This window comes from Microcebus murinus, chromosome 4, assembly GCF_040939455.1.
Source record: "Microcebus murinus isolate Inina chromosome 4, M.murinus_Inina_mat1.0, whole genome shotgun sequence".
Lineage (NCBI taxonomy): Eukaryota > Metazoa > Chordata > Mammalia > Primates > Cheirogaleidae > Microcebus > Microcebus murinus.
The window spans coordinates 107,003,262-107,031,116 of NC_134107.1; the positions used below are offsets into that span (position 1 = coordinate 107,003,262).

Below are 27,855 nucleotides of genomic sequence, written 5' to 3' on the forward strand. Positions count from 1 at the left end.
GCTTCCATCCAGATGAGATCAGCACCTCCACACAAGTGCAGGTTAATTCACGTTTATGTGGAATGTTAAGAACTTGGAAATTTCTTATAATACTTTCTCCTAAGGAATTTTTAGTGTGAAAACTAAAGACTGTAGTAGAAACAGTCATGGATCAGTATATTTCTTAACCTCAACATCTACCAGACTGAATAGAAGATAGGACTGCGCAACAAGGTCAGAACCACGGATGATGATCTTGGTAGTATTAGCTCTTCACTCACACAGAACTCACTCATCTGGCAACCTCATCTATCTAGGACAAAGCCAAACATTATTTCCCTCTGACAGCTGTCATCAGTGCTATTCATCATATTCATGAAGGCTGATGCCCTTTCCTCTGAGAAAGTCCCCTCTCATCACCAGTTCTTATTTAGGACTAATCAACTTGGTTATATGGATCCTTGCTCAGGAGAAATTAGAAGCAGATCGTTAGAGGAAATGTGGCTGTGAAAAGGCAAGTGTACTGACTTTAGGAGGAATTGACAGTTAATATCCTGATTGGAGGGAAGAAAGAAAAAATAGAGGAACTATAAAAAAACGAGGACACAGAAGTTTAAACAGTATCTACAGTATTTAAGCACCATATTCCTAGTTATGCCACAGCCCTGAATGCTGAGATACAAACAATTGATATGTGTATCATTGATGTTACATTATAAAGGTGAAACTAAATTGCATTCACTAGACTCAAGGAAACAGAGAACTTAATAGTTAATACATTTTCAAAATGCTTCCATTATGGATGCCTCGAGTCAATGCATAAAGGAGTCAGCTTTGGTTACCTAGAAAATTTACTTCTGTGAAATAACTCATTCACTTCTTCCCTGAGGTATTATCATATATGAGTAGATCGCATGGGCAACTCACTTACAGGTGAATGGCTGTCATCTTAAAGTCTCAGTGGAGGGGAGACAGAAAAGAAGACTTTATTATTTTCCCCTAAACATCTGGCCTCTCCAAATACATCATCGGAAATGGGGCCAGATGTGTCAGGCAGTACAGCGGATTACCACGGCATCGTAAGCGGGAAAGACAGCCCTCCTCAGAACATGACAGCCTGTGGGGTCTCCTTCTGCCACTCCCACCCTGCAACTATGTTTTCACATTGCTCATGTTCCTGGAAGAGCCTCCTAGTTCAAACTGGCCCAGCCATCCTTCCCTTGTCCTTCAGGAATGGGAAAGAAAATAACTCTTAAAACCCAGGTGATTCACAATGTGTCCCAAACACACTGGCCACTTGCCAATCCACTTTGAGCATTTTGAGACCCAACTCTTTTCTTTGGAAAATTCTTTGAGGCAACAGCCTGTGATTCCATCATTGACCTACTTCCTGAGCTGTAGGTCACTTGGTACAGAATTCTTTGTGTGCGAATGAAATTAAACAATTGCCATATTCTCTAACAAATTCCTATAAATATATGTTCTAAATAAGCTATTAATTGCTGTTGAAAAAAATGAAGTGTAGTTTTTTTTTAATCAAAAGATAAAGACACAGTCAAATGCTCAGCAGTTGGTATGTCAACTGCAAAACCTCAAATGTACATTTACAAAGCACTTTTCTTTGAGATGTGCACAACATTTAATCACGATCCTGTGAAATCTCCAGCTTTCATCAGAAGTAAAGCCGATGTCCTAGTGTCTGAGAATGCCTAGTGTCTGAGAATCCTGGCACACTTGTCATATTGCAAAGGAAACCAGGGATCAGAAGGTCTCTAGTCTAGAGATCAGAAATGGTGAAAGGTCTCTAGATTCTCATTTGGAGTTTTGGTGATTCTTCAAAAATTTCACCCTACTTTAGTAAGAAGGACTTGTTTTGGATTTATTTGTTTTAATTAGAAAATGAACCTGAAAAGCAAAGTTGCTTCAAAGGGGATCCCAAGAAAGTGTTAATGATGGGAGTATTTACACCACAGGCATTGGCAAATGCTACCAGGGCTCTTTTCCCTGCCTCATACCACCCTCAACCAATTTGAAATATTTCCCAGTGCACTCCTACTTGAAACCCTTCATTTTCTAACCATCTATCATTTCAGATAGAGATAATATTTCTTTATTTTGGGCTATATTTTTTTTTCCTTCATTATGTCTGTCTACTTTTTATATTTCACAGATTCTTTATATTTTTTGACCCATCAAAGCTTACCATTATTATCCTCTAATGTATTTATTTATTCATTTATTTTTACTTCTTTCCTATAATTTCTAGGGATTGACAGCATGTACTCAGACTGTCATTTTAAACCGTAAGTGTGACTACTATCCTTAATCTTTAGTAATCTCCTCATTAAAATATTTTTCCTAAGCCAGGCATGGTGGTTCATGCCTATAATCCTAGAAGTTTGGGAGGCCAAGGCAGGAGGATGGCTTGAGACCAGGGATTTGAGACCAGCCCAAGCAACATAGTAAGACCCCATCTCTACAAAACTATAGAAAAATCAGCCAGGTTTGGTGGTGTGCACCTGTAGTCCCAGCTACTCCAGAGGTCAAGGCAAGAGGATCACTTGAGCTCAGGAGTTTAAGCCCAAGACACTGTCTCAAAAAAAAAAAAAAATATATATATATATATATATATATATATAAATGAAAGTTTATTTATTCATTCCTGTTATATAGATCCCCAAATGTAAGCCATATATTTCAAATATTGCATTAGCATTTTGTGAACACAGCTGTCTAGTGAGCTTAATCCTTCAATATAATCCTCCTGGAATTTCAATGAAAATGTCATTGCAACCTTTATTTCTTATTCTTCCATGCTGAAATTTTTCTAAAAATTCTGTTTGATGTTCAAGTTTTATTGGATGCTCTTCTAAACCTTTAAAACAACTCCCTAACTGCAAGTGAGAAGGAGCATTTTTCTAAAAATAAATATTGGTAGCCACCCTGTATATGCAAATTTTAAACTCACAAACACTCCAGGTTCCAGAGCTTTTCAAACTTGGAAACAATTTTTCAAGTTTAAATGTTTAAATGTCATTGAGAGAGGGAAGGGGAAAGACAATGGCAGAAATGAAAGACAGCAAAATTAAGGCCAAGGCTATGAGAAACTAAAGGTAACTTCAAAGTAGAGCACAGCCTGTGAGATTTAAAGAGGAGAGGAATCATTTAAATTTAGGATTTTCCAGTGAGGCTGAATCGTAACTATTACTTTCTATAAAAGGTTAGGAATATGAATGAGCCTCCCTTATTTTAAAATGAAAATCTTACCATGTACCATTATAAAGAATTGCTTGAAAACATTTGTATAATGTCAAAATGCCTTTTAAAAGGTTTCTAAGCTTAGAGAACTATGCATTTAGGATAAAAAAAAAAACCCTACATTCTGGGATTTCAAGCATGTATAAAGACATATGACTTTATCAAGTACATGGAAATTGATCTGATAGTTAGAAATCTTTTTGTGTATAATGTAGATCCCAAATCCTCCCTGACTTTAGGCAAAATTGCCATGAAGCCCATGTCTTTGGGAACATACACTATTGGTGTGTTTATATTAAAGTTGACCTTTGTGATGTCTCTTATGTATATTTTAATATACTTGTTAATATTACTTTATGATCTGACATTTTAAATTTCAATATCTGAGATCTTTATACAAAGAATGCTAGGCAGATTTATTAGCATTATCTTTCCCTATAACAAGGCACAGGCATAAATACATGTTCTCAGTCTATAAAGAGGAAAACAGCAAAAACTTAAACAATACTCCTAGTAACAAATTCAGTCTCATTTGATAAGTTCTAGGACACAATTTATGTTCCAAATTAGGGAAAAAATTCAAGTCATTATTTCCTACATCTCTCTATATTTCAAATGTTATTGAGATTTCACTTAACTGCAATAAAATGCACTTATTTTAGTGTATAATTTTATTAAGATTTGAATAATTTCAACACCAATGTAAACTTCTAGTCCACTGAAGATATAAAACTTTTCCATCATCCCCCAAAATTTCTTGTGCCCTTTTGCAGTCAATTCTCCCCAAAGCACTACCCTAGGCAACCACACATTTGATTTCCATCATTCTAGATTAGTTTTACCTATTATAGAATTTCACATAAAATAATTCACACACACATATAGATCTTTAGCTTCTTTTCCTCAACGTGATGTTTTTGAGATTCATATATTTTATTATGTGCATCATTGGCTTGTTTATTTATAGTTGCTGAGTAGCAGCCTATTGTTAGAATATACCACAATTCATTCGCCTGCTCATGGTTATTTGGGTTATTTATAGTATGAGATTATTATGAATGAAGTTGCTAAGAACATTTGTGTACAACATATATTTGTGAACATATGCTTTCATTTATCTTGAGCAAATGCCTAGGAGTGGAACTGCTGGGTCATATGCTAAGTGTATATTTAACTTTATAGCAAAATGCCAAATTGTTTCTCATAGTGCTTATAACATTTTACAGTTGCAGAGTTAACCTGCAAGGCTTCAGTTGATCTATGTCCTCACCGACACTTGATATTATCACTCTTTTTAGTCTTTCCAGTGGTTGTGTAGTGGTATCTCACTGTGGTTGAATTTTTATTTCTATGATAAATATGTTGAACATCTGTTTGTGTGCTTATTTGCTGTCCATTGGCTATATGTTCTTTGGGGATTATTTATCCAAATACTTTTGCTCATTTTGAGGTACGCTGTTAGAATTGTATTGTAAGAATTCTTCACATTCGCCAACTGTGTCAGATATGTGTATAGCAAATGTTTTCTCCAAGTCTGTATCTTGATTTTTCATTTATTTTTTTTCTCTAGCAAACTTGTAATTCTTCCAATTCATTTATTCTTAATGATGTGCTTAATTTTAATTTTTATGAAGCCTGTTAGGAGTTGCATTGTATCCTCCCCAAAAGTATACTTTGAATTCTTAATATCCAAGTACCTTAGAATGTGACTTCATTTAAAAATAGTCTTTCTAGAGGTAATCAAGTTAAAACAAGGTCATTAGTATGGGCTCTAGTGCAATATGGCATATTTCCTTATAAAAAAGGGAAATTTGTACACAGAGATGTACCCAGGGAAAAGGCCAGGTAAAGATGAAGGCAGAGAACAGGGTGATATATCTACAAGTCAAGAAATGCCAACCAACAATCACCAACAAACCACCAAAGCTAGGGGAAAGGCATAGAACAGATTCTCCCTCAAGCTCTCAAAACAAACCAACCCTGTTTATGCCTTGATCTTGGACTTCTAGGCTCCAGAAAAATAAATTTCTGTCATTAAGTCACATAGTTTTTGATACTTTGGTATTAATACCAACTAATATATCATTTTTTTTCTGTTATGGTTACGACACTTTAGTCCTAGCAAAGATTTTTCTTTCTCAAGATTACTAAAATTTACTCTTATGTTTCTTCTAAATCAATCTTATTATTATATCACACATAGACACACTTCATACATTTTCCTACTCACTGGGTTTCACATTTGGATTTTCTAATGCCTAAGGAAGTACTCATTTCTTATATAATTTCTAGAATTAATGATAATTTCCAGTAACAGTGTAAATATATCAAGTGGCTCTGTGACCATATCTTCACGTTCAACTTGAAGCAAGTTTTATTTCCGAGGGGATAAGACTCATTGTCCTTTTGGTTTCCATCCTATTAAATGGAGACACCATAACTGATGTTCCCATCTCAATTATGGAATGCCCAGCACAGATATGCCCGAATGCACTTAACCATTCCTACCATCCTTCTCCCACTCAAGGTGAACAATTAATATTTATGTACAAGTCAAACAGATCTGGCTTTGGATAAATGTCTTAAAAGTACTGAAGCAAGGAGTTCCTCTTTCTCCTGGTCACACAATAACGCCGAAGTTCTCCATGACTATTCTAGCATCCTTGCACCTACTTCACGAAAGGGCAAACCATGAACTGACCCACCCATCTCTGTCTAGAGAAAGTAATCTCTTCATAAAAAGTTATTCTTATGCACCTTTGCTTTTCAGAGTTTGGAAAACAAAAGCCTTTTAAGATCACAAAAAGAACTGAGAAAATAATTCGGTAAATTTCCTCTATGAATCCTTCTTTTGTAATCACTCAGTGACAGATGCATATTGCCTGTTTGATTTTACATTACCGTGTTACAAATACAGTGCTGTTTTCTGGTTCCTGAAGTTCTGTTGTTCATGAGAGCCAAGCCAACACACTAACTCTGAAAACTCCCTCCCAGTCAGTATCTTACCCTTGACTGACAGGTGTCTCCACGTCACAGTTGGCTCTGGTCTGCCAATAGCAAGACACAGCAGGGTCACACTGCTTCCCTCATTCACAGTGATGTCCGAGGAGATATTCATGATCTGGGGAGGAACTGTAAGGAAACAGAGAGAAGAAATACCTGAGAATGATTCTTTGCACTTAAAGGAAGGTGTTAGTCAATGAATATTTGTGTAGCACGTTTTTTTTTTTTTATTTTGGCATATTATGGGGGTACAGATTTTAAGGTTTCAATAAATGCCCATTTCCCCCCCTCCCCCCAAAAGTCTGAGTCTCCATCATGACCATCCCCTAGATGGTGCACATCTCACTCATTATGTATGTATATACCCGCCCCCCTCCCCCCTCCCACCTGCCCAATACCCTATTACTGTAGCACCTATGTGTCCACTTAGGTGCTACTCAGTTAATACCAGTTTGCTGGAGAATATATCTGGTGCTTGTTTTTCCATTCTTGGGATACTTCACTTAGTAGTATGGGTTCCAGCTCTAACCAGGAAAATATAAGATGTGTGTAGCACGTTTTTATTATAAACATTGTTATCAACAATAAACCCCAAGTGGCTTGACTTGCTAAGGGTATGGCATTGATGCATTAACAGAGCGCTCACGGTGGAGAGAGCTCTGTCTCTCGCCCCATTGTCACAGGGGGCAGCTGTGTGTGTCAGGTGGGGTGGTGGGGGGCAGAGGAACTGAAGAGGGGAATTTGTGGATTTAAAGGCAGATTCAGGCTGGGCAGAGTGGCTCATGTCTGGCATTCTGGGAGGCTGACGCGGGTGGATTGCTCGAGGTCAGGAGTTTGAAACCTGCCTGAGCAAGAGCGAGACCCTGTCTTTACTATAAATAGAAAGAAATTAATTGACCAACTAAAAATATATAGAAAAAATTAGCCAGGCATGGTGGTGCATGCCTATAGTCCCAGCTACTCAGGAGGCTGAGGCAGGAGGATCGCTTGAGCCCAGGAGATTGAGGTTGCTGTGAGCTAGGCTGACGCCACGGCACTCACTCTAGCCTGGGCAACAAAGTGAGACTCTGTCTCAAAATATAAATAAATAAATAAAGGCAAATTCAAAGGGAAAATACTCAAAGTCTTCTAAGAGTTCTTTTCTATCTAGGCGCTTATTGTTTTTAGTGGAATTGCTGGTTTAAGTGGGTAACCATGCGTGGTCCCCAATCTCAGGCCTTTTCCAATATCTCACTCAAAAAGTCAACCACACTGAGTTAGTCACCATTTCCTGAGCATTTCCTGAGCATTCCAGAGCCTTGACCTTGAACAGGTTGTTTTATCCTGGAATTCTTTTCTTTCTCATTCTTAATTTGAAAATCTATACTCATTTCTATAAAAACATCCTTCAAGTCTCACTAGAATTTTCTCTGGCTCCCTTGATCAGAGTTGGTTGCCTTCTCCCTGGATCCAAACAGCAATGCATGCATTGGTGTCTCTGATGTCTCTGCTACTGTTGTCACCATAAGATGAAGCTGTACGATGCATTTTCTAATGGAATCATATTCCAGTGGTTAGGGGGCAGACTGTGGACCCAGATAGACCGAGGTTTGGACCTCAGCTCAACTCCTCACCTGCTGTATGACCTCGAGTAAGGTAAACTGCCTTGGCCCCTCTGAGCTTTGGTTTCCTCACTCGTGAAACGTGCACAAGAGTAGTAGCGAACGCCATTGTGTTGTGAGAGTTAAAGGAAATAATGGCTTAGCAGACTCCCTGATATAAAGCAAGTTCTTAACACATGTTAGGTAATAAGATGACCATGACAATGATAATGACAACTAAAATATCATCATTCATAAACAATATTTTTCTCTGTCCACATATCTTTATTTTTTTTTTTATTTTTCAGAGGCAGAGTCTTGCTCTGTTGCCCAGGCTGGAGTGCAGTGGTGTTATCATAGTTCACTGTACCTTTGAACGCCTAGGCTCTAGTGATCCTCCTACCTTGGTTTCCCAAATAGCTTGGACTACAGACATGTGCCATCATGCCCGACAATGGTATCTTTAAAACTTTTGTGTAGAGACAGGGTCTTGCTAAGATTCCCAGGCTGGTCTTGAACTCCTGACCTCAAATAATCCTCCTACCTCAGCCTCCCAAAGTGCTTGGGATTGCAGGTGTGAGCCACTGTGCCCAGCCTCATGTTTCTTTAAGACTGCAAAACCTAACATGATCCCTGGTCTTACTGTCTACCTAGGCACACATCTAAGCCTTGAGTCTTGATTCAACTCAAATCACAGGATTAGAAAATACCCAGATTCCTTCTCAGCTCTTACTTCTCATTGCCATTGTCCTGGTTGAATTTCTCACCAATATTCACACAGACGACTGCAACAGCCTCGTACCTGGAACCTTCTGCCTAGTCTTTTTTCCATTTGGGGGTCCTTCCAATCTATGCCCTACATGTGGCCAGACTAAACTTTTCGGGCAATCATCTAACCAAAGTGCTCCCCTACTTACTCCTTTACCTCACCACAGCCTACCAGGGTTAACACAAACTCGTCTGCATGACCTAAGCCCTCTGCAGTCCATCCCCAACCCCACTGACCGGCCTCGCCTCCAGGCCCCGTCCCCACTGACACAGCACAGGGCAGGCACTGGACCCCAGCCCTCCCTGGAACATGGCGAAGGCATAAGTACTTCCAAGTTTTGCTTTTTCCGTGCCTTTCCTTGATTTCCCACATGGAAAGATATGACTCATCTCTCGAGGAGTACTCAAACGTCGTCTCTTCTCTGCAGTTTTCCCTAACCTCTCCCTAAATCCTGAAAGCAGATTCAACCAGCATCTCTGCAGCTTTTTGTCCAGACCCGCCTCGGGCAGGGGACTGAGCATGCTGTATGGCAGTCTTGCTTTCTGCCTGTCTCTCTTGTGCTTGAAGCACACACATCTCTGTTCACTGTGTTGGGCACACGGGCTGGCATGGGTACATGCTTAATTCCTCTTTGAAAGAAAGATCCAAAGAACAGATTGAACAGAAATCTAAAAGCTAAGGGAAGTAAAGCTTTGAATGGAAGATTTCAGATACTTAAACCTTCTTCCCTATTTTCTTTCAGATCCTCAAATAAAAGGAAGGGTAATACAGAGAGAGGAGCTCCAACCCTACAGTCATGCTGATTTATTTGTACTGCCAGTTTAATTATGAATTATTAATTACCAAACAGGTAGAGTGCGAATAGATTCCAAACCACCCCGAGTTGGTGGCAAAGGAGAATTATGGCTGATCCTCAATTCAGATGACTTTGCAGCCTGGAGTTTTATGCTGCTGAGACCTTACAGGTAAGTCTTTTCAAGGAGAAGCCATAAGTAACAAGTAGAACATTTGAGCTCTTAAGGGAATCCACATTAGCAAATAAATAAAAATTGCCTAGCTTATAAATCTGCCATATTTTGCATTATTTCTGCATTAGGATTTGGCCTGAAATTTCAGTGCACATATTTTACCCAAATACACACTGGGAGAAAAATAGTGTACATTCTAACTACACTGCATTCTCTTGAGAAAACCATTCCACCAGTTTTTTTCTATATTTTCTAGCTTGTTAAAAAATAGTTCTGGGCTTAGAAATGTCAATACTTTTTTCACTTCTGTAAAGCAACAACTTCAGTGCAACTTCCAAAATATTCTCAAAATAATGTCTGCTTTAGCTGGAAGTGTTAGACCATCTGAAGTTCTCTTTCTCTAGACCCCAGGGCCTCCCAGCTCGAGGAAGCGGAGTTAGGTTAGTGGAAGACATGATTGCACGTTGCAGCTGGGCTGCCGGGGAATGGAACTCTCAGCACAGCCCCCACCCTCAGAGCCCTTATGTCCACAGACATCATACTTCATTTGGGAGTTTAAGGGACACTGAATTAAGAGATGTTTGTAGAATGCACAGATATTTAGCATGAACTCGTCATACTTCCGGTGCTCAGTCAATCAGCAAAGAGTTTGCTGAAGTGGGATGACGAAGGGTAACCCGGACATCCCCGTCAACCCCGGGGAGGGCAGTGCTGTCATCCTCCGCAACCTCATCCTGTTCTCTGCCATTTTCTCAAGTGGGGAAAGATAAGGACAGATTCAAGTGTGTGGCTAGCCAAGAAGAAAGGAAGTTGTTTTTGTTTTGTTTTTTCTTTGAGACAGAGTCTCACTGTGGTGTCAGCCTAGCTCACAGCAACCTCAAACTCCTGGGTTCAAGGGATCCTCCTGCCTCAGCCTCCCAGTAGCAGGGACTACAGGCCTATGCCACCATGCCTGGCTAACTTTTTCTATTTTTTTAGTAGAGATGGGCTCAGCCAGAGACTCGCTCTGGCTCAGGCTGGTCTCAAACTCCTGACCTCAAGGGATCCTGCAGCTTTGACCTCCCAGAGTGCTGGGATTACAGGCGTGAGCCACCACGCCCAGCCCAGAGGAGATATTGACAGAAAGGAAAGTTCTTTCTCTTCTCAATTGATATCCTTAGAAACTAACATTAATATGTAACCTTATTGTTTTCCAATTACGTGGTTATCTCATATGCTTCTTACAAATTATGAGATAAACAGAACACATATTCTCACTATTAAAATTGAAGAAACTGAGGCATGGGGAGATTACATTGGCCAAAACTGCAGGGTTAGTAAATGGCAGAGCTGCTTCCATGACATCATGCTGCCTCTTTGCTTTCTATCTTATCAGTTCCCCAAACACAACATTTATATCCATAAGCCTTGGCGTATTCTGTTTCTTCTGTTTCAGAGCAGCCTCCCTCCCAGCACTTACCAGGATGAGTAAAACCATCCCATTCACGTGAGCTGCCCAGCACCCTGCAAACCACTGGGGGCAGTTGCTTCTCCAGGGCCACGCATGTTGCTTGCCGAGGAAGGTTTCTAATACTTTTAGTGTCATTCTAACTCTGAACTGAATTTGGCGGCACACTACATCTCTGTCCTTGTTTCCATGCTGAGTTTTTAAAGAAAGGAACACTTGCAGATGGCCTTAAATGCTTCTCTGTGTTTTGACAAAACCCTTTTGTTTAATCCCCAGGTTAGTATGTGTGGCAAATGAGTCTCTACATATTGCTGGTGTTTATAAATATACCAGTAAACACAAAGAAATGAATAACAATCTTACCCGAAACGCCTAAGTCACTCAGAGAAAATGACAGGACCCACAGAGTTTGACTAAAGGATGACGAATAGCACAGTGTGTTTCCAAATCACATTTGCAGGCACTGCCGACCCTCGCTGCTGACAGTGTGTGTGCGCCTGTCATCTCACCGACGGCGGGGGTTTCAGCAGGGCCTTTGCACAGGCTGTGCAGACTATTCCACACGCAACCGCAGTGACTTCAAACCGGGGTCATTTTAGGTAGATGGATATATAGACAGATAAATAGGTATGTAGGTGATAGAGGACAGGCGGACAGATAAATAAGAGATCCATAGATAGATAGAGGATGGGTAGACAGATAACAGTTAGACAGGTATCTGTCTCTCTGTATGTGTATGTGGAGACAGATAATATTTTATCAGATTGTAATTAAGTATCTCTAGGAAGGGGCAGATTTTCACAGGTGTCTTTGGGCACTGGATTACTGTGAAATATTGACAGGTTTTCTCTTTATCCTCAGCATGGCCAGCGGCTCTGAAACCCACAAATGTGTCTTGAAGCTGTCCCTGCCTCTCCAGTCTCACTGCCACCACCCCAGTTGAGGGCTTGTGCTTCCCCCCATGGGATATCACAAAGGCCTCTTCATCTCTCTATCCCCCACCACCTTCTGTCCAACCCCATGCTCCCACCACGGTTACCATTTAAATATCTTGCTTCTGCATGAAACCTCCAGCCTTTGTGGCTGGCTAAGAATGTAAAGTCCAAGCTTTTTTTTTTTCATTGTGGGAGGAATTTACTTTCTTTCTTTTTTATTTCTGCATATTATAAGGGTACAAATGTTTAGGTTATGTATATTCCCCTTGCCCCACCTGAGTCAGAGCTTCAAGCGTGACCATCCCCCAGACGGTGTGCACCACACCCATTAGGTATGTGTATAACCATTCCCTCCTTCCCCTCCCATCTTCAGCAACAAAAAATCAACCGTATCGAAAAGTGGGCAAAGGACATGAACAGAAACTTTTCAAAAGAAAATAGACTAATGGCCAACAAACATATCAAAAAATGCTCAACATCTCTAATCGTCAGGGAAATGCAAATCAAAACCACAATGAGATATCACTTATCCCCAGTGAGAATGGCCTTTAGCAAAAAGTCCCAAAACAATAAATGTTGAAGTGGTTTCGGACAGATAAAGTCCAACCTTCTTAGTAGGATTTATAAAACCATTTGCAGTCTGGCCATAACCTAACTAGTGGCCACTTCTCTAAAGTATCTCCCCGGAGCTACATCATTCTCTCAACTCTGTGCCTTTATTTGCCTTCACACACACTCTTCCCTCTGCTTGGAAAACCCATTCCCACTTCCGTGCCCTGTGAACCACTCATTCTTCAGTGCTCAACTAAAATAAGAGCCCCTTTACGATGCCTTAGCTGCTCTCTCTTCTCCTCCCAAGGCATTCTTGTTTATGCCTTTATCACACCATTTATCTTTGCTATCCCATGGAAGGAATCTGTTACATTTATCTTTGTATTCCTATTATACAACACAATGCCCGACATGTAGTCACATCCTTCTTATCCCCCTAAATGTAATGTATGAGTGCATGGGCTTTAAAATTGAGTATCTTATGATGTGTCGAGTGTTTCCCATCCTAGAGCTTTGACATTTGCTCTTTCCTCTCTCTGAAATACTTGCCGTCCTATTCTTCACTTCCAGAATTTTCCCTCCTGGGCTATTTTAATGTTACTTCCTCAGATAAGTCTTTGATAATGAACCCAGTCCCCCAGCCCCAATATTTAATTCAGGTCCTCTTGTTCCAATCTCCTCTCAACCTTTACATTTTCCTCTATAAGACATATGTAGTTGTATTGCTTTTACATTCATGTGTATGATTATTTGTTTAACATTCCCCTGGCCCAGTAAGCTATAGATTTTATAAACCACTATACTCCCAGTATTTTGAACAATGCTTGCCCATATAATAGGTTCTCAATAAAAATTTGTTAAATAAACAGATGACTACTATGTATACTGTGTTATGCAAATTATTGTGTTCTGGTGAGAAAGCAAACTTGAGTTAGAAAAGGCTTCTGTAAAGGAGGAATATTTCTTGGTATAAGTTAATTGGGGTTTGAAACGTGTGATTCTGTAGAGTGGTGGAAATCGCATACCAGAAGCCAGGGACCAGGGCTCAGGGTCTGGCATTCGGTGGACCTGCATGACATTGGCCACCTTTTACTGAGCCCCTGGCTCTTCATCTATAAAATGAGAATGACATGACCTATCTCTCAAGGTAGTTGCAAGAACTTATCTCTAAAGGTAGTCGCAAGAACTAAATGTAAATGTTTTCACCACACTAGCACAGCACCTGAAAATAAGTTAGTACTCAATAAATGTTAGCTGTTATTACCATTTGAATAAACTCATTACTGACATTGTTCATACCATTTAGAATCAGAGAAATTGCTTAATCGGTGCCTAATTGCTCATTCTCAAAATCGTAGTAGTTCCTTCAGCTTTAAGTCAGGGCTTATAGATGATGCTTGCCTTAGAAATAGTTGAGACGAGAAAATTTTATTTTTTAATATATAATATATATTACATATGTAATAGAATATTACCTTATATATAATATATGTAATATATTATGCATTATTTATATATTATATTTTACATAATATACTATACAGGATAATATATAGCATAACATACATTTACATACAACATATATTATATATGGATAGTACACATAGAGTGTATATGCATATGTACTCTAGCTCGCAGAGTAAAAAGTAAATATTCCATAACTAATCATCAGTTTTCTCCTCTTAACCTGAGCTAATGAATAGGGCAGGTCTCACATACGTACAAAGAAACCATTTGGTTCTTTCTAGCTTGTTTTCTTTGGGCGGTGTCCGTTTCTAGAAGGAAGAGGGTGCAGGGCCTGGGCGGGTGCCCTGCTCAGCGGGGACTGCGCAGGACGCAGAGGTGGCTGCCCCTCCTCCGCGCCAGCCCGGCCTGGAGGCCTGGCCTTCACATCCTTAGCCAGGTAGTAAGTAACACTGCACGGCGATACGCATTTTTGGCTTCATTGTCTAACTTGATCTTGACGGAATCTTGGTGGTAGACAAGACGGCTGCGGAAGCGCAAGTGCGCCAGCAAGGCGGGGAGCTGGGGCGCAGCCCGACTCAGAGGCCAGGTGCGCTGGGAGATGACGGGCGCCCCCGGCTTGGATACCCAGAGTGAATCCGGATTCCGGCCCTGGCGTCGCTTCAGCCCGGTGCCTGTGTGCAGTGAATTCCTCCGGACCCTGCTCGTTCCCCCTCTGCGAAGCTCACCACGCCTGTGGGCGGCTGCGGTGAGGTGTGGACGCAGCCCCGGGCGGGATGCCTGGCAGAGCAGGTGCTTACTGAACGCCGGCCCCTCCTTCCCGCGTTTGTAGTTACCTCCTTTCCCCACTCCTGTGGCTGGCCACGTCAGCAAGAACCCTCTGCGGAATTTTTTTTTTTAACTGCAGATTTTTGATATTATTGGGTCTGAATCAAAAGTTATATTGTTTAGAAGTCCCCAAGGTGGATTTGCTGTGTAGCACGATTAGGAGCCATTCCGATACCCTGCCCGGGGCCCCTGTTCTGCCCGGTCCCCGCCAGGCACTCAGAGCTGCCTGGCTTCGGTCTTGTCCCCCAGCACCCTGCCCTTCCAGGGCCCACGCTCGCGCCCCGCACACACTGCCAGGGCGGCCGTTCTGCCCGTCCCCACTCTACCCTGCCCCTGTCCAGTCACAGTATTGATGGGCTGGCTTTACCAGTTTTATTTATTTAAGACTGGATGACATAGTTAAAAAAAAAAAATCTTGATATTTGCGGTCATTGTGACTGAAGTTTGAATATCATTTTTTCCCAACTGTTTTCTCTGTGATTGTTGAAAAAGTTACTTGAGCCCATTAAGTTTCAGCTTCCTCTACTGTAAAATGAACATCAGAATATTTGCCTCACAGGGATGTGGAGTTTAGATTACAGATAATGATTTCTAAGTGCCTTAACTAGCTATTATTATTGTTTTTACTTTATTGTCATTATTATTCTCAAGGAATAACAAAGTATTAGGAGACCATGTGAAAGATAATATACATATGAAATGCTCTTCATTACAGTTTTAAACACTCAAGGCTAATTTTTAAAAATAATATAGTAAAGACTTTTAAGGATCTGATGTTTTATCCTTATGGGGTTACCTTTTTGCATTTTAATAGGGGAGTTTATTTCCTAAACCAGAGCAAGAGTAATTTGGGAATTAAGGCATTCATCTAGGCTAGGTTGTGTGATATTTTGTACACTGAAATAATATGGTGTTTTGCAAAACGTACTACATGAGATATAAGGAGAGGTGGGTTCTAATCTTTCTTCTATAGCTCTGTGATCTTTTGTAAATCACTTAATCCATCTGGCTAGGGCTGTGTGTGTACGTGAATGTTTGTGCATGTGTGTCATGTTGTTTGTCTGTTTTGGTTAATTTTAGAATGAAAGCATTGGTTTGTGAATTCTCAGGTCTCTTCTGGTCCATAACTCTATGAGTTGATGATCTAGCAACGTTATAAGTCTGGTCTATCAGAGGGCTACTCCAGGGAACAGGGTGATAACACCACCACCAACACGAACAAAATAGTCAATGTTTATTTCTTTAAACTTAGTAAGCGCTATATGTACATTATTTCCTTTAATTCTAAACACATTCTTAGTGAGTACTATTAAAAATCAGCATAATGATAGGCATATACATCAATGGAATATAATTGAGAATCTAAAAATATACCCACACATTTACAGTCAATTGATTTTCCACAAGGTGCCAAGACAATTCCATGAGGAAAGAACAGTGTTTTCAACAAAAGGTACGGGGACAACTGGATATTCCAAGGCAAAAAAAAAAGATGAACCCATTTCATACCATTTCACATCGTATACCAAAATTAACTCAAACTAGATCAAAGACCTACATGTAAGACCTAAAACACAGAAGAAAACATAAGAAACAACTTTTTAATCTTTGAGCAATGGATTCTTAGGTATACCACCCAAAGCAGAAGAAACAACAGAAAAAATGGATAAATTAGACATCATCAAAATTAAAAATTTTTGTGCTTCAAAAGACACTATCAAGGAAGTGAAAAAATGCAAAATGGGAGAAAATGTTTGTGACTAGTATCCCTATGATATTATAAATATATAAAAACAATGAAAAGTTAAGTAATCTAATGTAAAAATGGACTAAAGATTTAAATTAATAATTCTCTAAAGAAGATATACAAATGGCCAATATGCACATAAAAAATGTTTAGCATCATTATTCACCAGAGAATGCAAATCAATACCACAATGAGCTATCACTTCATACCCACTAGGATGATTATAATCAAAAAGATAGACAGGAACAAGCTTTGGCAAGGATGCGGAAGACTAGAAGCCTTATGCACTACTGGTGGAAATGAAAATGGAGCAGCCACCTTGGCAGACAGTCTGTCAGTTCCTCAAAATGTTAAAGACACTACCGTTTCTTGAGCACCATAGTTTTAGTCAGTCAGTACCAATTTGATGACGAGTAGATGTGTACCCCACTTTCCAGATCTTATGTCGTCTTGCTTTGTATTACAGGGATTTGGGGGTTTAGGGGGGAGACACACATCTTAAGGAAGTGGCGAGCATTGTGAGGGGAAAGGATTACCTCTATCCCTTTCTAGAGAGGGGTAAAGATATACATTGTAACCAAAATATCTGAAAAAAAATCTGTGATCGGGACCTGAGACCACGGGAGACTCCACGGGAGGAGGTTGCGGAGGAGAACTGGAAGCTGGGACCGCCGGAGCAGCCAGGAGACTAGTGGCAAGGGTAGGTGCATCAGTCAACTTTCCCCTCCCCTGCATCTCGGACTGCTGGTGGACTCCCCAGCGGGTGGAGAGACCTGCGGACACCAGCCCAGCAACGGCCCCCGCCAGTGAGTGGTAAGCCTGTAGCGGACACGGCACCAGGCTCCCAACTCCCTGGGGGCACCTCCCTGTGCATAGACCTGAGCCGCGTGGCAGGCACCTTTTACCTCATTCTCCCATCCACAGACCCTATCTGTGACTGCCCAGAAAGACAATATAGCCACCAGCCGGAGGCACCTCCAGGGAACAGGACCTTTCCTTTTGGGGCCCTACAGCTGAATAAGGGGAACTCAGACAGTGAGCTCCCTACCCGCCAGCCCTCCCAGGTACTGCTGGCACAGTGATCCCAGGAGAACGGGGCAGACCCTGAAGCTGAGAGACATAGACCCAGCTTGGGCTCCCCATGGGTGAATTGGGACCAGAACTCCTCTCCCTGGTGGGGATATAGTTTGAACTCTGGGGCCCAGAGGTCAGACCTGCAGACCAGATCCCGTGCACCGAGGTCTCGTGTTGCCCGGGGCACAGAAGGGATATACGTGAACAGCCTACTGAGGAGTGTGTGCCTTCAGAGGCAGATAAGCGTCCTAGAGGGCAATCCTCCTCCCAAAGGGAGTCCATGTGTCCAGCCCAGGTGGAGTTCCTGTGCAAGGAACCTCCCGGCCGGAATCATAGTCAGGGGAGGCCTGGTGGCATGTGGTCTGGCCTGCTGGCAGAGGCCCAGGAGTAGACGCAGAGTTGGGGAGGGTGGAAAGAAGAGAGGTCCGCTCCAGACTGCGGGTCTCAGACAGCACCACCCCCACAGGCAGACTTTCTGACTGAGTGGGGCCATTCAAGCCCCTCCCTGACAGCTTTTCCTAGAAGCAGAAAACAGAACTTTGACTCCTGCTAACGACATTGGTGGTGCCTGAGGGCAGGCTTACCCAACACAGCTCTGCCCAAACTCACTCCCAGACCAACCCTAACTGAAAGGGAGAAAAGGACACACCTGGAAGTCCCAGGGCCCCACTGATCACCTGAGGCACTAGAGTGCCTCTCTACAGAAACAAGAGCTGATAACAGGACACAAAAACAACAGCGTAGCCTGTTCCTCCAAGCAAGCACCACCTACTGACAGGGAGGACATCCGGCACACCCTTTTCACGGCACCTACTGGCTCATCACACAGGGAGTGGTAGAATCTCACCCACAGACACCACCTACCGGCTCAGAAATTAACAAGGCATGTGAATACCCAAACGAAAACTTAAAGGAAAGAAACAACAACTGATTGACATGGGAAGAAATCATCAAAGGAACTCCAGAAATATGAAGAACCAAATGGAAAACACACCCCCAAAGAGGAGCACCAGCCCCCTAGAAACAGACACCAACCAAAATCAGGCAACTAAAATGACAGAAGAGGAATTTTGAATGTGGATCATAAGAAAATTCAATGACCTGCAAGAATAACTCAATAACCAACACAAAGAAACCACAAAAACTCCCCAGGACCTGGAACAAACATTCACTAAAGAAATTGACACAATGAAGAAAAGTTTAACCAAACTCCTAGAAATGAAGAATCAATTCAGGGAACTACAAAATACAGTGGAAAGTCTCAAGAACAGGGTAGATCAAACAGAAGAAAGAAGCTCAGAGATTGCAGATAACACCCTCCAATTAAATAAATCAGTCACAGAGATAGACCAGAGAAACAAGAGAAAAGAGCAAAGCCTACAAGAGATGTGGGATTATGTGAAGAAACCTAATGTGAGGGTCATAGGGCTAACAGAAGGTGAAGAAGACAACAGTCAAGGGTTGGACAACCTATTTGAAGATATAATAGAGGAAAATTTCCCAGGCCTTGCTAAAAATCTCCAGATATAAGTTCAAGAAGCTCAGGGGACCCCTGGGAGATTCAATGCAAACAGGAAGACGTCACGACATGCAGTCATCAGACTGACCAAAATATCAATTAAAGAGGCCCTTCTAAGAGCTGTAAGATGAAAGAAGCAAGTAACATACAAGGGAAAGCCAATTCGAATAACACCAGACTTCTCTACTGAGACTTTACAAGCAAGGAGAGACTGGGGACCCATTCTCACTCTTCTGAAACAAAACAATGCCCAGCCTAGAATCTTATTCACTGAAAAACCATGCTTCGTATATGAAGGAGAAATAAAGACATTCTCAGTTAAGCAAAGTCTCAGAGAATTCACCAAGACAAGACGAGCCCTACAAGAAATACTCAAAACAGTGTTATGCACAGAACACCTAATAAAAACTCACGAATATAAAAGCAACCAAAACCCAAAGGTTAAAGGCCAGATAATACAATGGCTCAAGAGAGAAATCAAAGCAACAATATCCAACACAACAGAATGAACAGTAATCTACCTTACCTATCAGTTCTCTCAATAAATGTGAATGGCTTAAACTCTCCACTCAAGAGACATAGGCTGGCTGAATGGATAAGAAAATACAGGCCAAGTATATGCTGTCTTCAGGAAACACATCTAACCAGAAAGGATGCATATAGACTAAAAGTAAAAGGGTGGAGATCAGTATTCCAAGCAAGTGGAAGCCAAAAGAAGGCTGGTGTGGCAGCTCTAATTTCAGACGGTTTAGTTTTTAAACCAACAAAAGTAGTGAAAGACAAAGAGGGTCATTATATAATGGTGAAGGGCACACTTCAACAAGAAGAGATAACAATTTTAAATATATATGCACCCAACTTAGGGGCACCAAGATTCATAAAGCAAACCTTGCTGGATCTAAGCAAATTGATTAATAGCAACTCCATAATCACTGGAGTTTTCAATGTCCCACTGACGGCACGAGACAGATCCTCCAAAGAGAAAATTAATAAAGAAATAATGGACTTAAACAAAACTCTAGAACAATTGGGTCTGACTGACATTTACAGAACATTCTACCCAAAATCCACTGAATATACGTTCTTCTCATCAGCTCACGGGACATTCTCTAAGATTGTACATATCCTAGGACACAAAGTAAATCTCAAGAAATTTTAAAAAATAGAAATCATACCATGTATCTTCTCAGATCACAGTGGAATAAAAGTAGAAATCAACCGTAACAGAAACTCACATTTCTACATAAAAACGTGGAAATTAAACAACCTCCTACTAAATGATTACTTCATAAATGAAGAAATCAAGATGGAAATAAAAAAATTATATGAAGAAAACGACAATGGAGAGACAAGTTATCAAATCCTCTGGGACACAGCTAAAGCGGTTCTGAGAGGAAAGTTTATCCCCATAAATGCCTATAACCAAAAGACAAAAAGATAACAAATAGACAATATAACAAAACAACTCAAAGAGCTGGAAAAAGAAGAACAAACCAACCCCAAACCCAACAGAAAAAGTGAAATCAACAGGATCAAATCAGAACTAAATGAAATTGAAAACAGGGAAGCTATTCAGGAGATTAATAAAACAAAAAGTTGGTTCTTTGAAAAAATATACAAAATTGACACGCCATTGACTAAGCTAATGAAAAGCAGGAAAGAGAAATCTCTAATAAGCTCCATCAGGAACAAAAAAGGAGATATCACAACTGATCCCAAAGAGATACAAGATATAATTTATGAGTACCACAAAAATCTTTATTCACACAAACTGGAAAATGTGGAGGAAATGGACAAATTTCTAGGAACACACAGTCTCCCTAGGCTCAACCAGGAAGAAATAGATTTCCTGAACAGACCAATCTCAAGAGCTGAAATAGAAACAGCAATTAAAAATCTCCCTAAAAAGAAAAGTCTCGGTCCAGATGGTTTCACACCCAAATTTTACCACACTTACAAAGAACTAGTACCTATCTTGCAGAAACTATTCCACAACATCGAGAAGAACGGAAACCTCCCCTACACCTTTTATGAAGCAAATATTACTGATACCAAAACCAGGAAAGGATGCAACAAAAAAAGAAAACTACAGACCAATATCCCTAATGAATATAGATGCAAAAATTTTCAACAAAATCCTAGCTAAGCGAATCCAGACGCTTATCAAAAAAATAATCCATCATGACCAAGTGGGCTTCATTCCAGGGATGCAGGGATGGTTCAACATACGTAAATCTATAAATGCAATACACCACATAAACAGAAGCAAAAACAAAGACCAAATGATTCTTTCAATAGATGCAGAAAAAGCTTTTGACAAAATTCAACACCCTTTCATGATACGAACACTTAATAAAATAGGAATAGAAGGAACATACCTAAAAATGATACAAGCCATATATAACAGACCCATAGCCAACATCATACTGAATGGGGAAAAATTGAAAGTATTCCCACTTAGAACCAGAACCAGACAAGGCTGCCCACTGTCTCCACTTCTGTTCAACATAGTGCTGGAAGTCCTGGCTACAGCAATCAGACAGGAAAGTGGAATTAAAAGTATCCAAATAGGGGAAGAAGAGATCAAACTTTCACTGTTTGCTGATAATATGATATTACATTTAGAAAACCCCAAAGATTCAACCAAGAAATTCCTGGAACTGATAAATAAATTTAGTAAAGTCTCAGGATACAAAATCTATACACAGAAATCAAAGGCATTCATATACGCCAACAACAATCAAATTGAGAACCAAATCAAAGACTCAATTCCCTTCAAAATAGCAACAAAGAAATTAAAGTACCTAGGAATATACTTAACCAAGGAGGTAAAAGACCTCTACAGGGAGAACTATGAAACACTGAGGAAAGAAATAGCAGAGGATGTAAACAGATGGAAATCTATACCATGCTCATGGATCGGCAGACTCAACATCATTAAAATGTCTATACTACCCAAACTGATCTACAGATTCAATGCAATAGCTATTAAAATCCCATCAGCATTCTTCACAGATATAGAAAAAATAATTTTACGCTTGGTATGGAACCAAAGAAGACCCCAAATATCAAAAGCAATTCCAGGCCACAAAAAAAATGGGAGGTATTAATATACCAGATATCAAAGCTGTAGTAATTAAAACAATCTGGTATTGGCACAAAAATAGGAATATTGACCAGTGGAACAGATCTGAGAATCCTGATATAAAACCATCCTCATATGGCCATCTAATCTTTGGCAAAGTAGACAAAAACGTACACTGGGGAAAAGAATCCCTTTTCAATAAATGGTGCTGGGAAAACTGGATAGCCACTTGTAGAAGGCTAAAACAGGACCCACACCTTTCACCTCTCACAAAAATCAACTCACGCTGGATAACAGACTTAAACCTAAGGTATGAAACTATTAGAATTCTAGAGGAAAACTTTGGAAACACTGTCCTAGACATCGGTCTAGGCAAAGAGTTTATGAAGAAGTCCCCAAAGGCAATCACAGCAGCAACAAAAATAAATAAATGGGACATGATCAAACTAAAAAGCTTCTGCACAGCCAAAGAAACAGTCATGAAGGTATACAGACAACCTACAGAATGGGAGAAAATTTTTGCATCCTATATATCTGATCGGAGGCTGATAACTAGAATATACTTAGAACTCACGAAAATCAGCAAGAAAAAATCAAATAACCCTATTAAAAAGTGGGCAAAGAACTTGAACAGAAATTTTTCTAAAGAAGACAGAAGAATAGCTAACAAACATATGAAAAAATGCTCAACATCTCTAATCATCAGGAAAATGCAAATCAAAACCACAATGCGATATCACTCAACTCCAGTGAGAATGGCCTTTATCAAAAAGTCTCCAAACAATAAATGCTGGTGTGGATGCGGAGAGAGGGGAACACTCCTACACTGCTAGTGGGACTGCAAACTAGTTCAACCTCTGTGGAAAGCAATATGGAGATATCTCAAAGGGATATAAGTGAATCTACCATTTGACCCAGCAATCCCATTACTGGGCATCTACTCAAAAGATCCAATGACACTCTACAAAAAAGACACCTGCACTCGAATGTTTATAGCAGCACAATTCATAATTGCAAGGCTGTGGAAATAGCCCAAGTGCCCATCAATCCAAGAATGGATTGATAAAATGTGGTATATGTATACCATGGAATACTATTCAGCTCTAAGAAACAATGGGGATATAGCACATCTTATATTTTCCTGGTTAGAGCTGGAACCCACACTACTAAGTGAAGTATCCCAAGAATGGACAAACAAGCACCACATATACTCACCAGAAAACTGGTATTAACTGAGCAGCACCTAAGTGGACACATAGGTACTACAGTAATAGGGTATTGGGCACGTGGGAGGGAGGAGGGGGGCGGGAATATACATACATAATGAGTGAGATGTGTACCATCTGGGAGATGGTCATGCTGGAAACTCAAACTTATGGGGAGAGGGGGGAAAGGGCATTTATTGAAACCTTAAAATCTGTGCCCCTATAATATGCCGAAATTAAAAAAAAAATCTGTAATCGGGAAGTGGGCAGGGGGAAGGGGGAGGAGGGGAAGGGTATGTACTTACAGGGTCGGTGCGGTGCGCACCACCTGGAGGCTGGACACGCTAGAAGCTCTGGCATAGCGGGGTGGAGGAGGGGGGCAGGGGCAAGATATGTAACCCTAACAATATCTGTACCCCCATAATATGAAGTAATAAAAAAAAGAAAAAAAAAAACAGGTTAAAGACAGACTCAGATGACCCAGCAATTCCAGTCCTAGCTATATACGCAAGAGAAATGAACACATATACCATACAACTTGTACATGAGTGTTTATAGCAGCTTTATTCATAATAGACAACATTTGAAAGCAACCCAAATATATGTCAATAGATGAATGGATAAACAAAATGTGTATTTCTACACAATGGAATATTACATAGCCATAAAAAGAAATGAAGTACCGATACATGATGCAACATGGATGGACTCTGGAAACATGAAAGAAAGCCAAACAGAAGAGAAGCCAAACACAAAAGCCACATATTGTATGTTTCCATTTATATGGACTCCCCAGCACAGGTAGATCCATAGAGACAAAAAGTACATTGGTGGCCACCAGGGGCTAGGGAGAGGGGCAAATGAGAAGTGAATGCTAATGAGGGTGGGTTTTTTGTTGGAGTGATGAAGATATTCTGGAATTAGACAGCGGCGACTATTGCACAATCTTGTGCATATACTAAAAAACACTGAATTGTTCATCTTAAAACGATGGATTTTATGGTATGTAGATTATATTTGCACAAAGCTTTTATGACAAATATCAAGCATGGCTCTCCATCTCTTCAGAGTTCTTGTACTATGAGGAGAGAAGAGGCCCAGTAGTTTCTATACTACAAGGAGAGAAGGCAACTCAGCACATGTGGTTGTCAGAAAATATCCTTTTCATTTATTGATAGTTCACTGCATAATGCTGCCTAATGTCTGCTTAACTCTATCTCTCCTTACTCACCCACTGCTTCCCCTTCTCTTTCCAAGACAACGCCCCTTATGTTAGCTGTGTTGGCCTCTTTGGCAGTGCTCCAAACACCCCATGCTCAGCCCTAGTTCCACACCTTTGCACATGCTGTTCCTTCTGCCCACGAGCCTCTTCTCCACTTACTGGCCTGCCCGACTCCTACCCTGACTTGAACACGGATGTTGAGACAAAATTCTCTCCATCAGCTCATCTAGCGATGAATGTAAGTCTGTGCTCCCTGACAACATGTGCATACTGGTGCAATACATTCATTCCAAAACATTTATTCCAAAACACTGAGTGCCCACTATGTGCCAGGCATGACCTTGGGGTTAGAATAGTAAACAGTCAGGGTCCCTTTCTCGTGTAAATTTTGGAGCTTAGTGTCTAAGGAGAATGATCCTGAGAATCAATGTGTGATTCTCAGTCTGGGTGTGCTGTAGAGTGACGAGCAGCTCCATGATAGCCCATGATGGGGACTTTTTCTTGGTCGGTGAGTTTACTGCGGAGTTTTGTTCTAGGCAGAGGTGGGCACCGGGATCAGCCTATGCAAAGAGGTTGATTTCTCTTCAGAGGGAGAGAAGGAGCTTGCGTGACTGCGGCTGAAGTGGAAAGAGGGAAATCCTATGAGCTGAGGCTGAAAGGGCAAGCAGGGGTCAGAACATACAGACTTTTTTAAAAACTGATGTTTTAAAATCTTTTTAATAAGAGCAACTGGGGGCTCATTAAAAATTTTGAAGATGATGATGGTGGTGATGGTGGTGACGGTGGTGATGGTGATGATGACAGACATGACAATGGTGATGATGACAAGTGATGTGGGCAGGGCAGATTTCCACTGGGAATAGGTCACTCGTGGCTGCCAGTGGAGACAGCCTAGGGCAGAGTAGGCGAAAGTGGGAGAACCAGCCAGGAGCTTGGCCAGCAGTGAATTGGTGATGGCTTGGACAGGTGCAGCAGCAGCAGAGAAGGGCAGAAAGGGACAGATTTTAGGGACATTTGGGAGTAAAATGAACAAAGCGTGGTGTTTGACAAGATGTGTGCTAAATGTCAAAGCCTTTCCCACGCTGACCTGTTGTTTTCTATGTCTCTCTCCCTCGCTAGACCGGGGATCCTTATAATTAAAGATGGCCGTTTGTTCATTTCAGCACAGTGCCCAGTATCTACTACGTGCTCAGTCAAGGTGTGCTGAATTTACTTGCTAGTGCAAGGAGATTTTCCAAGAAACATAACCTTCCAGGATCCAGTGGGGGCAGCCAACAAATTGCACGAGGTCTCATCCTAATACTTCAAGGCAGGGCCTGATCCATGTTGTCTGGTTTTCTAGACTCTGAGTGTGAACTCAGCCTCCCTGTGTGTCCTGGTGTGATATGGTTTTATTTTATGCTGGAGATTAGATCTGCTCTATTCTGATTGCCTTTCTCTTTTTGGTTCTATTCTGATGAGAGGAATGATAGGGAACGAGGACACATGGTTATGAATTACAGCTCCATGAATGCATGCCAGGGACAGTGACATCACAAGCCACTCAGGCTTTGCTAAGTTCATCTGCACTGGTTGTCTCCACAGTGTCTCTATAGAAGTTATTTATAGACTTAGACATACATTTCCTATTTTTAATTTGCACAATTCAAGCAACTGATCATGATCAGAGAAACTGCAGGCAGTAAAAAAGTCTTTCTTGTCATGTTCCGCTCTCTCTGGGGCATGGAGATGCCCTCCCTCTGGGAGGCTCCTTTGTGCCTTCCTCCTCTCACTGGCTCACTCCCCTGGAGAGTTCTTCTGGCCACACACAAGCCCAGAATCACAGGGTTCAATTTACATCATAGAATTTCCAAGTCAAAATAGATATGAGGGATCACCTAGATTTACCTTTTCAGTTTGGCCATAAGGAAAACACTTTGGTCTTAATCCCGATTCCGTCAATCATTCGTTGTGAGGTGGGGGCCAAGCCTGGTGACTTCTGTTAACCCAAATCCCCCTCTCACTTCCAGGCTCCTCTGTGTTTGGGGGCCCCCAGGAAGTGGTTTCTGACCTGCCCCCTTCTCTACTCACCTCTCCAGTATTGTCATGTCCATCGCTAGTGAAGACAATCTGGGCTCCCTCCCGTCTCACTCACAGCGTGACCTTGAACAAGTTACCTACCTTCTCCAGCCTCTGTTTCTCAAATTGCAAAACAGGACAGTCGTCACATGGAACTTAAAGGGTCATTGTGAGGAATAAATAGCAAATGAACATAAAAGGGTTTGATCACAGTGCCTGGCACATAGTAAATGCCAATAGTATAGGCCCTTTATTCTACATCTAGATTTTTTGTTTTTTGTTTTCTTGCCAGCAACTCTCATTTATTTGAGAACTTAACAAGTGTCAGGAGGCACCATGCAAAGAGTTTGCCATGCATCACTTATTTCATCCTGATGAAAACCCTGTATGGCAGTTTTACTCATTTACATTCCAAGGACGGGGAAATAGAGGCAGAGAGAGGCTAAATAAGTTGCCTAATATCACACAGCAGAGGTGTGTACGTTCTCTGCTTTCATTTCACTGCCCCCTCATTCTGTTCTCCGGGGTAAGAGATGACCAGCGTTAGAGAGAAATGTGAGAAGTGACATTGCCACTCCTGTGTTTACCAGCCTCTACGCCTCAGCTTGTCACCAAGGGTCCCTAATGTCCCCAGTCTCCAGCCTCAGTCCTGCCGTATTTTAAGTCATTCCTGGCTAGGGCAGATGCGAGTGGAAAGATGCCTGGGCTGATGCCTAATTGCCAAATATGTCCACACCTAGGATGGCATGCCCCTTCCTGCCACCCAGCAACTGCTGGGTTTCTTGATTTTTTTCACTGCCCAGCAGACCTGTCTGCAGGAGCTGTCTGATATTAACTTTGTGTCTGTCTTATCCCCCTGTCTTAAATTTTTTGGGGGGAAATCGACTTCTTCCATGATGTCTTCTAAGTGTGTTCCAGAAACCTGCTTAGCACCCAATCTCCACCTAGGTCTGGAGCACACTCTTTGGAAGCCACGTCAGCTGGACACTGGTCACCTGACCTCTCTGAGCCTCCCCGGCTTGCTCCGTGCTACAGCCTGGCACCTAGGGGACTTGGGAATAATGACCAGCCCCTGCCTTGTTCTGCACCACACGTGGTCTACCCCAGTCTTCCCATCACAAGGATGGGCTGCAAGTCCCTGCTGTGTTCTGCTCACATGAAT

General features: G+C 41.3%; 1 protein-coding gene across 2 annotated transcripts in view; it reads right to left on the reverse strand.

Annotated features, from left to right (window-relative positions):
- Positions 1 to 27,855, reverse strand: part of OPCML (opioid binding protein/cell adhesion molecule like) — a 1,057,641-nt gene that overhangs the window by 91,877 nt on the left and 937,909 nt on the right. For both annotated transcript variants that reach the window (XM_020286783.2, XM_012739629.2), the window contains exon 4: positions 6,244 to 6,369. In XM_020286783.2, the coding sequence (XP_020142372.2) occupies positions 6,244 to 6,369 (126 nt within the window). The remainder of the gene's footprint in view (positions 1 to 6,243; positions 6,370 to 27,855) is intronic.